Below are 13,615 nucleotides of genomic sequence, written 5' to 3' on the forward strand. Positions count from 1 at the left end.
AACGTCTTGCAATTGTTCAGCTCTGTGTACAGTACATGTCCCGGGCTCTGCTAAATAACAAATGTATATTTAATTTGACAGCAATAAAATAAAAGATAAAGCGCTACTTAAGACTCGTTCTTGTATACCATAAAATCACGGTAAACCTCCGACTTTACATATATGTTTTCCTTTTGCCCCGTTTTAAATCCACATACTCTGGGTGACCTCACTCTCGGGCTCGGATCCAGATGATTTTCAGTTTTTCTTATGTTAATAAAAACATTATCATAGCCTTTAGCATTGCAATATCTCAATATCTGGCTAAATACGGGAGCCAGAAGTGGATTTTGACAGGGAGACTTTAATTCTGCCTTTATTGAAAATATTCCTTTTTTTATGTATATGACATGTAAATAACTATATATGAGCAATGTATACAGATTGCCTTCGTATGTCAGACAGGATTTCTCGGTTAGAGGTCAGACACATGTAATTCTGCCTGTACTTATCTGTGAAATATAGAAAGCATCTGGAACTGGGAAATGTAGTGTGGTTCACCCGTTATCCTCAGTGGTGGTTCCACCCTATTTCTGTGCTCACGATGTTCCCGTCTCCTGCACTATGAAAGCGATTGTGCTTGGTAGCTTCACTTTATCTTCTCTTTCTACTTTTTTATTGTCAGTCTTTGGGATGAAGGTCATATAAGGAAAATCAGGTCCATCGCGCTATCTTGGATTCCTCTTTTTACATTACATCAGTTCCTTTCCTTTAGTCAATTTAATCTTAAAAGTGTTTTTTATTTTTACCTATTTTTTTTTTGTCCAGAGGTGTAGTGATATGTAAAACTATCTGAGATTTACGCACCCTGCCCAGATAAAGTGCTCACTCTCCATTGCTGCCCTGGTCTCGGCTGATCGACTGCAGTGGTCATGTCACATCAGCAGTGCTGCAGTCAATCACAGAGTTTTTCAGCTCTACTTTGGATAATTTCAGTGATTGCACCTCCATTGACATTACTTAACCAATGTAGCCCATTACCAGAGACCAGAGCCAGCATAAAGTCAATGCTGGACCCAGGTAGGGTAAATAAAACTAGTCAAGATTTACTAGCCTGAGGGCAAAAGATAGATGAAATTGGACATCTGATCCTCTGCCATTGATCCTCTGCAGTGTTCACATTTTGTCAAGGTTGAAGAAACACTGTTCACATTTTGAACACTTTTTTTTACGCTTGGACAAAATGGGCATATAACCCAATCCCACTTCTGCTCTCTTTGCACATGGCTCCATTCCATTCCTGGCTGCTGCTCTCCTCTTCCTGGCCAATACTGTCCTTCTCCTGGTATGCTACATTGCTCCTCCTCACAATCAATTTTCATTTTGTATCTGCCAGGGCCCAGGTGCCCTGGATTTTAGGAAGGGGACATCCCTTATTGCTCTAAACCTGTATATTTGGTTCCTGTATTGTGCAAATCTGTTATTTCTGTATATTTTAGCATTGACCCAGCTTGTCTCCTGACCTCATCTATCGAAAAAATTCCAACTCTGACCGATTCCTATCTGATAACGATTTCTATCCACTTCCTTGGTACCATATTTCGATGACACCAGTCTAACCACATGCCAGTCGTTGCTGACTTAAACTACTTAATTGGCGGATAAATAGAGAATCCACAGATCTCAATTTTCACTACCCAGTTCAACTCTAGTTGAAGTCTATTAGCACTGGAAGGCTCACATCATCTTCAGTAGACTTTGTGTCTGGTGGCTTTGCCGAGCATCATGGGAAGAGGAGAATATGTCACTGTCAGACTCTACTTTGAAGTCCTTATCACCCTGAACACAATCCCATGGCATTTCAACATGCCAACTGTCATGGGTTTACTGCGACAGAGATGGGCTAGAAGACCGCACCATCTGATTTCACGTTCTCCTGCACTGATTACAAGCATTTCTCCTTCATATTAGAGTGTAGGTTTTTGTTAGGAGCGCAGGGACTGTTCAGTTTAGAGTCTCTGAAGCCTTCCTGCTTGGATTATCTCAGCTCTTCAATATTGGTCACTCCCCTCTCCTATATATACTGTACTCACCTCTGGCAATCTGGATTGCCAATGTTTGTTGTGTACTGCCTGGTGTTGTGTGGAGATGTCAGTTGTTGGTAGAGGCATTTGGAGTGTTGATCTGTGACTGTTGCTTGGTGTTTTGGTTGTGTGCAATTCCTCATCCTCACCTATTGCGTTTTTCTCTCTTTTCTCCCTGGTGTTCCTCTTTGTTGTCTGCGTGTGCATATTTGTTATTTTTATTCCTTGTACGTCCTCCCTTGTTAGCCTTGTTTGTGTATATACATACACTATTACTCCCTAGTTCCCTGGGCATGGTAGGGGGACAGATATAGGGCTGATTCAGGAGTTCAGCAAGGCAGGTGGCCCAGGCGTCTTCACCATCAGAAGTAATCCGGGCAGCAGGGATAGCTAAGCTGCCCCTAGGGTTAGGGGCAGCGAAGGAGCCCCTGACCCTGAGTATTCCGACAAGAGTTGTGACACTGACACCTCTTTTCCTTGACATCTGCTGTCTGGTGAGAGTTAGGAGACCTCCATGTACATTAGAAAATGAGCAGATCCCATTGAAATGGACTTGTTCTTTCTTCTGTATCAACCCACAGCAACCAGACTTCATCTCTTATATCTTGTTAAACATCAAGCACCTACTGCCTATACCATAAATACGTCATTATGTACAAATGATGGATCTGCCTCTCTTATCTGTAGAGCCTTCACTAGTTAATGACGACTACAGTTTGCTCTTACACTTCACAAGTTACTGGATGTCAGCATCTGCCTTCAATTTATGCCTATATTCAGCAATTCAGAACCTTGAGCTGCGTTTTAGCCATAAGGAAACTATGCAGCTGGGATGAGTGATAACAGATTTCCTTGTGGTTATCAGCCACATTGTCAGTATGAGTATAAGATCTGCTATATTTTATCGGAGGGGATGGATTTCAGTGGAGCACTTAACATGAAAGAATGTTTACTGCACCATTCAGCAGAGCTGTCATTGTCAGACACGGGCCAAATATTACCTTTTTGGACCGTCTCAGAACATTCCATTAAATCCCTCAATAGAGAACTATCTAGATTACTTTTTTATCTCCTGACTTGACTTTATGGTTGCCTACTGTGCTGAGTGCCACCTGGGATCTAATCAAATGGATCCTGCCTTTGTGAGAAGACTAACCACTATCTGCGATTCTGTGCCATGAGTTGTACTGGAAGATGAAGAGCAGCTGTCCGAGTACCAAGTACAAACCAGATCCTCATAGTCTACTATCCTCCCGTTGCTTGTAGTAATTATTTTGCTGTCTAATTTCCACCCATTCCAGAAAGGTCTATGCCGAGCTATTAAAGAGAAACAAGTCAGGACAATTTTCTTACTGAAACTCTAGTTATTGCCGTATAGATCCTTATACAACAATACAAATGTTTAATTCCCGTTTTGCAGCAATGTACGACTGCGAAGAAATCAAGCTTTGAACCTACATGAAAAATTAGCCTTCCAGTGCATTGGGGACATGTTGAAGTCCTCAGAATGCATCGACACGCCCCAATGCACTTCCAATGCACTTAATTTGCATGTGGATTAAAAGCCTGATTTCTCAGAGCAAGCACATCGGATTAATGGAACACCAATATTATTTTTAGTATTTTACTAGGACATACAGTAATACCATTAGTTTCCATAGCCAAATCATTACCATATTTTTATATAAATATTTATGGAATATTCCAGTATATTATTATAACCTTTACTGAAATGTGACTCCCTACTGTGAACTGCGCCACAATTGGTGAGAAATATGGCAGGGATTATCATAGCCTCCAATAGTAAAGTTTTTTTTATAAAGCACCCTAATTGACTAGGGTGACATAATTTGTGGTGCCATTTCACTTTTTTCTCAGTCAGTCAACTTCAGTATAATTTGTGAACACCACATGTCAGATGCTGAGAGGCATGGTGAAGTTTTGTATGTGTGGGTGGTTTGTGAGAGTCACTGCCACAGAGGGTGAGAGTCGCCTGCCACAGATGGTGAGTCACTACCACAGAGGGTGAGAGTCACTGCCACAGAGGGTGAGAGTCACTGCCACAGAGGGCGAGAGTCACTGCCACAGAGGGCGAGAGTCACTGCCTCAGAGGGCGAGAGTCACTGCCACAGAGGGTAAGAGTCACTGCCGCAGAGGGTGAGAGTCACTGTCGCAGAGGGTGAGAGTCACTGTCGCAGAGGGTGAGAGTCACTGTCGCAGAGGGCGAGAGTCACTGTCGCAGAGGGTGGGAGTCACTGCGACAGAGGGAGAAAGTCACTGCGACAGAGGGCGAGAGTCACTGCCACAGAAGGTGAGTCACTGCCACAGAGGGTGAGAGTCGCTATCACAGGGCGAGAGTCACTGCCGCAGAGGGTGAGAGTCACTGCCACAGAGGGTGAGAGTCACTGCCACAGAGCGCGAGAGTCGCTATCACAGAGGGTGAGAGTCACTGCCACAGAGGATAAGAGTCACTGCCATAGAGGATGAGAGTCACTGCCATAGAGGTTGAGAGTCATTGCCACAGAGGGTGAGAGTCACTGCGACAGAGGGTGAGAGTCACTGCGACAGAGGGTGGGAGTCGCTGTCACAGAGGGTGAGATTCACTGCTACAGAGGGTGAGATTCACTGCCACAGAGGGTGAGAGTCACTACCACAGAGGGTGAGAGTCACTGCCACAGAGGGTGAGATTCACTGCGACAGAGGGTGGGAGTCGCTGTCACAGAGGGTGAGATTCACTGCTACAGAGGGTGAGATTCACTGCCACAGAGGGTGAGAGTCACTACCACAGAGGGTGAGAGTCACTGCCACAGAGGGTGAGATTCACTGTCACAGAGGGTGAGAGTCACTGCGACAGAGGGCGAGAGTCACTGCGACAGAGGGCGAGAGTCACTGCGACAGAAGGTAAGTCACTGCCACAGAGGGTGAGAGTCACTACCACAGAGAGTGAGAGTCACTGCCACAGAGGGTGAGAGTCACTGCCACAGAGGATGAGAGTCACTGCCACAGAGGGCGAGAGTCACTGCCTCAGAGGGCGAGAGTCACTGCCTCAGAGGGCGAGAGTCACTGCCACAGAGGGTGAGAGTCACTGCCGCAGAGGGTAAGAGTCACTGCCGCAGAGGGTGAGAGTCACTGTCGCAGAGGGTGAGAGTCACTGTCGCAGAGGGTGAGAGTCACTGTCGCAGAGGGCGAGAGTCACTGTCGCAGAGGGTGGGAGTCACTGCGACAGAGGGAGAAAGTCACTGCGACAGAGGGTGAGTCAGTGCCACAGAGCGCGAGAGTCGCTATCACAGAGGGTGAGAGTCACTGCAACAGAGGATAAGAGTCACTGCCATAGAGGATGAGTGTCACTGCCATAGAGGTTGAGAGTCATTGCCACAGAGGGTGAGAGTCACTGCGACAGAGGGTGGGAGTCGCTGTCACAGAGGGTGAGATTCACTGCTACAGAGGGTGAGATTCACTGCCACAGAGGGTGAGAGTCACTACCACAGAGGGTGAGAGTCACTGCCACAGAGGGTGAGATTCACTGTCACAGAGGGTGAGAGTCACTGCGACAGAGGGCGAGAGTCACTGCGACAGAAGGTGAGTCACTGCCACAGAGGGTGAGAGTCACTACCACAGAGAGTGAGAGTCACTGCCACAGAGGGTGAGAGTCACTGCCGCAGAGGATGAGAGTCACTGCCACAGACGGTGAGTCACTACCACAGAGGGTGAGAGTCACTGCCGTGGAGGATGAGAGTTCCTGCCACAGACGGTGAGAGTCACTGCCACAGAGGGTGAGAGTCTCTACCACAGAGGGTGAGAGTCACTGCCACAGAGGATGAGAGTCACTGGCACAGAGGGTGAGAGTCACTGCCGCAGAGGGTGAGAGTCACTGCCGCAAAGGGTGAGAGTCACTGCCACAGGGGGTGAGTCACTGCCGCAGAGGGCAAGAGTCATTGCAACAGAGGGTGAGAGTCACTGATACAGGGGGTGAGATTCACTGCCGCAGAGGGCGAGAGTCACTGCCGCAGAGGGCGAGAGTCACTGCCGCAGAGGGCGAGAGTCACTGCCGCAGAGGGTGAGAGTCTCTGCCGCAGAGGGTGAGAGTCTCTGCCACAAAGGGTGAGAGTCACTGCCACAGAGGGTGAGATTCACTGCTGCAGAGGGCGAGAGTCATTGCCACAGAGGGTGAGAGTCACTGATACAGGGGGTGAGAGTCACTCCCACAGAGGGTGAGAGTCACTGCCACAGAGGGTGAGAGTCACTGATAAAGGGGGTGAGATTCACTGCCACAGAGGGTTTGAGTCACTGCCACAGAGGGTGAGAGTCACTGGCACAGAGGGTGAGAGTCACTGGCACAGAGGGTGAGAGTCACTGCCACAGAGAGTGAAATTCACTGCCACAGAGAGCAAGAGTCACTGCCGAAGAGGGTGAAAGTCACTGTCGCAGAGGGTGAGAGTCACTGTCGCAGAGGGCGAGAGTCACTGTCGCAGAGGGTGGGAGTCACTGCGACAGAGGGCAAAAGTCACTGCGACAGAGGGCGAGAGTCACTGCCCCAGAAGGTGAGTCACTACCACAGAGGGTGAGAGTCACTGCCACAGAGGGTGAGATTCACTGTCACAGAGGGTGAGAGTCACTGCGACAGAGGGCGAGAGTCACTGCGACAGAAGGTGAGTCACTGCCACAGAGGGTGAGAGTCACTACCACAGAGAGTGAGAGTCACTGCCACAGAGGGTGAGAGTCACTGCCGCAGAGGATGAGAGTCACTGCCACAGACGGTGAGTCACTACCACAGAGGGTGAGAGTCACTGCCGTGGAGGATGAGAGTTCCTGCCACAGACGGTGAGAGTCACTGCCACAGAGGGTGAGAGTCTCTACCACAGAGGGTGAGAGTCACTGCCACAGAGGATGAGAGTCACTGGCACAGAGGGTGAGAGTCACTGCCGCAGAGGGTGAGAGTCACTGCCGCAGAGGGTGAGAGTCACTGCCACAGAGGGTGAGTCACTGCCGCAGAGGGCAAGAGTCATTGCCACAGAGGGTGAGAGTCACTGATACAGGGGGTGAGATTCACTGCCGCAGAGGGCGAGAGTCACTGCCGCAGAGGGCGAGAGTCACTGCCGCAGAGGGTGAGAGTCTCTGCCGCAGAGGGTGAGAGTCTCTGCCACAAAGGGTGAGAGTCACTGCCACAGAGGGTGAGATTCACTGCCGCAGAGGGCGAGAGTCATTGCCACAGAGGGTGAGAGTCACTCCCACAGAGGGTGAGAGTCACTGCCACAGAGGGTGAGAGTCACTGATAAAGGGGGTGAGATTCACTGCCACAGAGGGTTTGAGTCACTGCCACAGAGGGTGAGAGTCACTGCCACAGAGGGTGAGAGTCACTGGCACAGAGGGTGAGAGTCACTGGCACAAAGGGTGAGAGTCACTGCCACAGAGAGTGAAATTCACTGCCACAGAGAGCAAGAGTCACTGCCGAAGAGGGTGAAAGTCACTGTCGCAGAGGGTGAGAGTCACTGTCGCAGAGGGCGAGAGTCACTGTCTCAGAGGGTGGGAGTCACTGCGACAGAGGGCAAAAGTCACTGCGACAGAGGGCGAGAGTCACTGCCCCAGAAGGTGAGTCGCTGCCACAGAGGGTGAGAGTCGCTATCACAGAGGGCGAGAGTCACTGCCGCAGAGGGTGAGAGTCACTGTGACAGAAGGTGAGAGTCACTGCCACAGAGGGTGTCAGTGCCACAGAGCGTGAGAGTCGCTATCACAGAGGGCGAGAGTCACTGTCATAGAGGATGAGAGTCACTACCATAGAGGTTGAGAGTCATTGCCACAGAGGGTGAGAGTCACTGCGACAGAGGGTGAGAGTGTCGCTCTCACAGAGGGTGAGATTCACTGCCACAGAGGGTGAGAGTCACTGCCACAGAAGGTGAGTCACTGCCACAGAGGGTGAGAGTCGCTATCACAGAGGGCGAGAGTCACTGCCGCAGAAGGTGAGAGTCACTGCCACAGAGGGTGAGTCAGTGCCACAGAGCGTGAGAGTCGCTATCACAGAGGACGAGAGTCACTGCCACAGAGGATGAGAGTCACTGCCATAGAGGATGAGAGTCACTGCCATAGAGGTTGAGAGTCATTGCCACAGAGGGTGAGAGTCACTGCGACAGAGGGTGGGAGTCGCTGTCACAGAGGGTGAGATTCACTGCCACAGAGGGTGAGAGTCACTGCCACAGAGGGTGAGATTCACTGCCACAGAGGGTGAGAGTCACTGCCACAGAGGGTGAGATTCACTGCCACAGAGGGTGAGAGTCACTGTGACAGAGGGTGAGTCAGTGCCACAGAGCGTGAGAGTCGCTGTCACAGAGGGCGAGAGTCACTGCCACAGAGGATAAGAGTCACTGCCATAGAGGATGAGAGTCACTGCCATAGAGGTTGAGAGTCATTGTCACAGAGGGTGAGAGTCACTGCGACAGAGGGTGAGAGTCACAGCCACAGAGGGTGAGAGTCACTGTCGCAGAGGACGAGAGTCACTGCGACAGAGGGTGGGAGTCACTGTAACAGAGGGCGAAAGTCACTGCGAGAGAGAGCGAGAGTCACTGCGACAGAAGGTGAGAGTCACTGCCACAGAGGGTGAGAGTTGCTATCACAGAGGGTGAGAGTCACTGCCGCAGAGGGTGAGAGTCACTGTCGCAGAGGACGAGAGTCACTGCGACAGAGGGTGGGAGTCACTGTAACAGAGGGCGAAAGTCACTGCGAGAGAGAGCTAGAGTCACTGCGACAGAAGGTGAGAGTCACTGCCACAGAGGGTGAGAGTCGCTATCACAGAGGGCGAGAGTCACTGCCGCAGAGGGTGAGAGTCACTGCGACAGAAGGTGAGAGTCACTGCCACAGAGGGTGAGTCAGTGCCACAGAGTGTGAGAGTCGCTATCACAGAGGGCGAGAGTCTCTGCCATAGAGGATGAGAGTCACTGCCATAGAGGTTGAGAGTCATTGCCACAGAGGGTGAGAGTCACTGCGACAGAGGGTGGGAGTCGCTGTCAAAGAGGGCGAGAGTCACTGCCATGGAGGGGCGAGTGTCACTGCATTGCAGAATCTCTGGCACTGCAATGAAGCATCTCTGGTTCTGCACTGGCACAAGCCTGGCCCTGTATGAGAGCCTTTCTGGAAATGTAAAGGGGCAGCTGTGACAATAAATAGAGGATATTGCTGGTACTGTAAAGGTAAAGGGGTATAGCTTTCACAGTTAGGGCTCATTCACGCATCAGTTTTTCACATACGAGTATGAGCCGTGTTTTTCATCGATAGTCCTCATAGCTATGATCTATGGGTCTGTTGTGACTTTTTCCGATATTGATCTGAGTATCCAAACAAACTCGGCAATGAAAGTCTATGGGTCCATGAAAAAATTAGATGCCATCTGAGTGCTGTCAGTTTTTCACAAATTGATAGGTGGAAAAACATTTTTTTTTTTTCACAAACGAGAAAAACTGAAAAATTTGACCTAAGGGAATATCACTGGCACTGTCCAGGGGGAAACGTAGGCACAGCCCAAGGGGCAAACTAACTTCTCTGGTGCTGGACAGAGGCATTTCTTATATTTTAATGCAAGATAGATAGATGGATAGATATGGGATAGATAATAGATAATAGATAGATAGATAGATAGATAGATAGATAGATAGATAGATAGATAGATGAATGCTGATGAATATGCGTTATGCTGATTTTCTAGTAGTGCCTTAATATCATTATAACATCCTAGAAACAGGATATTTTATTAAGCAGTGCATGCAATGAGCAATAACAGTATCATTGTGTAAGCTGTAAATATAAGAAGATGGATTTCATATACTGAGATGAAGTATGCCAGTAGTAATTCCGCTCCCATATACTTAATCTCATTAGACCACTTTGCCTTGAGTTACATTTTAGTTGCTTTTTTACAGTCTCTGCGCTCAGTAATTTTGTGGTAGAAAAGCGTGCATAGTGCATATTTACATGATAACATAGCCGGCGAGCTAAAACAGACCATTAAGCCGTACTTATGGCTGCTTCTATTCATAAAGGAACTATTGTAGTATTATTGCCCGTGGAGGAGCTACAGAAGGTAGAGCAGCACAATATTCTCAGAGCCAGATACATCATTATTCGCCATTTCATAGCTCTGTGCCCGGACTCTAGTAAATAAAGTTTCATATAATGCAGTTAAAACTGTTACTAAATGCACATTGTATTACTAGTATATCTTGTTCTATTCTAGTATTGGTATATACAGTGGCATGTAAAAGTTTGGGCACCCTTGATGAAAATTTTCCTTTTTGTACTTTTTAAAATGTAAAAGATGAATATATATTTTGTCTAAAATACAAAGGAAATGCGTCATAGTTAATTTTAGCCCTTTTAGAGATCATTTCATCTTCAACTTGCTTAACTGTTCACAGTAACAGGAATTTTGACCAGGGGTGCCCAAACTTTTACATGCCACTGTATTGTGCAGTGCCAGTACTAGTGTGTATTGTGCTGTGCTAGTACTGGTGTGCTTTACACTGTGCCTGTACTAGTATACCTTGTGCTGTATTAGTGTACATGGTGCAGTGCCAGTACTAGTATACCTTGTGCTGTATATACTGTATCATTGTCCTCTAGTCCTGGCATGGCACTATGTACTCTAGTACTAGCACTGTATATAATCAAACTGGACGGGCAGAGATTGAGAGATTAAACTTTCACAAAGGATTACACAGCCTTTCTGACATGAATTTTAAAAATAAGTACATCAGGCTCATCAGGACTTCGATTATTTAGCAATAACCAAACAAGAAAAGCCGAACATGTGATCAACAAGGAAAATTGGGACAATTGGTGTAAACATAAAATACCCCAAAATTGCCCCAATTTTCCTTGTTGATCACATGTTTGGCTTTTCTTCTTTGGTTTTCACAATTTTTCCGAATGGTCCACCATTCATGCACCCAGCAGATGTATATCATTCACGCTATAGACCCTACTGTATAGATCACCTTGCATAATTGGATATATATCTATTGCTGTGTTCAGTTCGTGTTTTAAATGATTATTTGGTAATGTATACAGTTTCATTTGTGAATTCTGGTGACTTTAGGTTGCTCAGGACAGTATCGTTTATGTAATATCTATTATACTAATGGTTTGCGCACTTTTTTTTCTTGTTTTTAGCTTCTCATAGTCATGGTTGGCTCCGCAGATGCTGTTCTCCAGGAGGCTGCCGCCGGGTGTATAGCCAATATACGTCGACTTGCTCTGGCCAATGAAAAAGCAAGATATGGCTAACCTAGGACAAAGAAACAAATCACTACCTGGATTACACTGGGGCTGTGCTCACCGCGCAGACGGACATTTTGTGGTCTGACACCCAGCTGATATCACTGCAGCCTTCTCAGTAATGTCACTCAATAATTGTTATAATAAGGATATTCATTCTGATCAGTGGACAAATTGGCTTTCTGTCCTCGGTTTAGGCCGATGCCACTTTTATAACACATTTGGTTGAAAGTCTGGTCTGAAATGTTGACTATGCAAAACATGTAGATATTATTCTGAAATCACCAGTAAAATTCGTACAACTCTGGAAGTCTTACGTGTCCTTATGTCAAAAAGTGTTGACTGCTTCACAGCGTGTTCCAAACCTGGATCTTATAAACCTGTCATTGGGCTCCGTCTCATATTCTGAGATGCACAAAAACAAAATAAAGTAACTATAGATTAGAACTGATGGCTGGCGGCATTGAGAAAGTAGAAGTGACCAGCTGGAATGTCCACATCATTCCAATATCGTGTTGTCATGTCTTACAATGTTACCATCCTCCCGCAGCAACATAACATGTAATTGTGGTAAGATAGCTAATATAAGCGAATATATACTCCTCCTGGTCCGTCCATTACAATCCACAAATATGCTGCAGAGCAGAACTTTGTTATGCCTTCTGGACACGTATAGCAGTCCTGTATACCTATCTAAAATGTTATACCTTATGTGAGGGGTTCGGGCTCTTTGGCAGCCGGTAGCTTACACACAGGGATCTAGTTCTGGTGTCAAACAGTGCACAGTTTATTAAAAAGTCTACAAATGATCATAGCACAAAAACTGAAATAGCATAAAATAAACAAAACAAAAACAAGCTCACCTGTTTGCACACTAGTTCCACGCTTACTCAGCTTCTGGCAGACTAACCAGCATACCAGAGGTCTTTCTACCTCCACTCACAGACAACACTGAGGCAGCTCAGCTGCCTCAAATAGTCCTATCAAAACCTGGAATGAAGGTTTGAGATTGGCCAGTCCCACCCAGCTCTTCTGGCCACTTCTTAAACCTGGACCCAAAATCCAGGCTCAGAAAAAAACTCTCAGGAACCTACTGCTGCTGGTACCTTTGTCTCCAGGTCCTACATCACCAAGGCTAGCCACCTTGATGACACATACCTCCCATCCAGGATTTTTCCCTCTGCGTCTTTACATTTGCAAGCCTGGCTTTATACTCATGGATGACCACAATCATCAGCATTTTAATTTCAATCACAATTAGTTAAAGTTTGGCAAAGTTTCAAAGACCAGAAAACTGAATTTGCCATCATTTTAGTCTTTTACGTTTGCATTGAAGACATATTTTTCACACTCAATCATTAAAAATGAAGGAGTATTGGAGATCACCAAGTTATGAGGGCCCCAAAGAGTTTTAAGGGTTATTTACACCAGCTATTAGTCCCTTAGATTTTAATAGTAAAAAGACCCATTGTTCACAATATTGGTCTAATGTAAATGGATTGAGTGACTAAACAATGTGTTTGAAAATGCTTACATATCGTGAATAAAAACATTTAGGTAATCGAAAAACATTTAGGTAAACTTGTAAATGGAGATTGTTTGCTCGTTCAATGATTAGACTGGCAAAAAGAAGGAGCGGAACAATCTTGCTATTCAACCAATTCACCCATGATTTTTGTCCTGTATAAACACGTGTCTGACATTGTTTGCTAGTCAGATTCACTAGTAGGACTTTTATGGATTAAAACGTGCGCTGCCAGACCATCAATCCTCACAAGTTGTGTACTTAATATATTTATTTCCCAACGCGTTTCGAGGTCATAAAACCTCTTCCTCAGGGGATGACATGTACATGTCATCCCCTGAGGAAGAGGTTTTATGACCTCGAAACGCGTTGGTAAATAAATATATTAAGTACACAACTTGTGAGGATTGATGGTCTGGCAGCGCACGTTTTAATCCATAAAAGTCCTACTAGTGAATCTGAAGATTTATGGCCACAGCGTGGTCATTTGGATGTGCAGCAAGCTGACCGCATTTCTTTATGCTTGTTACTCTCCTATATACGGTGAGTATAAATTACTATTTGATATCTTGGTTTTCTCAGATAAGACCCTATTGCGCTTTTTTTCCTTGCAGTTTCAATTATTGTTTGCTAGTCGTGAGTTATGTTTTGTGTTGTTCATCATTTAAATGATTATCTGCTTGTGTAAACGAACCCTTAAGCTGCAGAAATGTATGTTATGTGACGAGGATAAGGCTAGCCCACCAGGGTACCAATGTATCTAATA

General features: G+C 46.5%; 1 protein-coding gene across 2 annotated transcripts in view; it reads left to right on the forward strand.

Moving 5' to 3' along the window:
* The window catches only part of ODAD2 (outer dynein arm docking complex subunit 2), a 228,821-nt gene extending 217,187 nt beyond the window's left edge, over positions 1–11,634 (forward strand). For both annotated transcript variants that reach the window (XM_073581730.1, XM_073581731.1), the window contains one exon: positions 11,220–11,634. In XM_073581730.1, the coding sequence (XP_073437831.1) occupies positions 11,220–11,333 (114 nt within the window). In that variant the 3' untranslated portion in view covers positions 11,334–11,634. The remainder of the gene's footprint in view (positions 1–11,219) is intronic.
* The last annotated feature ends 1,981 nt before the right edge of the window (positions 11,635–13,615 follow it).

The sequence above is a fragment of the Dendrobates tinctorius genome, unplaced genomic scaffold (genome assembly GCF_039654945.1).
Source record: "Dendrobates tinctorius isolate UK_male_01 unplaced genomic scaffold, ASM3965494v1 ptg000070l, whole genome shotgun sequence".
Taxonomy (NCBI): domain Eukaryota; kingdom Metazoa; phylum Chordata; class Amphibia; order Anura; family Dendrobatidae; genus Dendrobates; species Dendrobates tinctorius.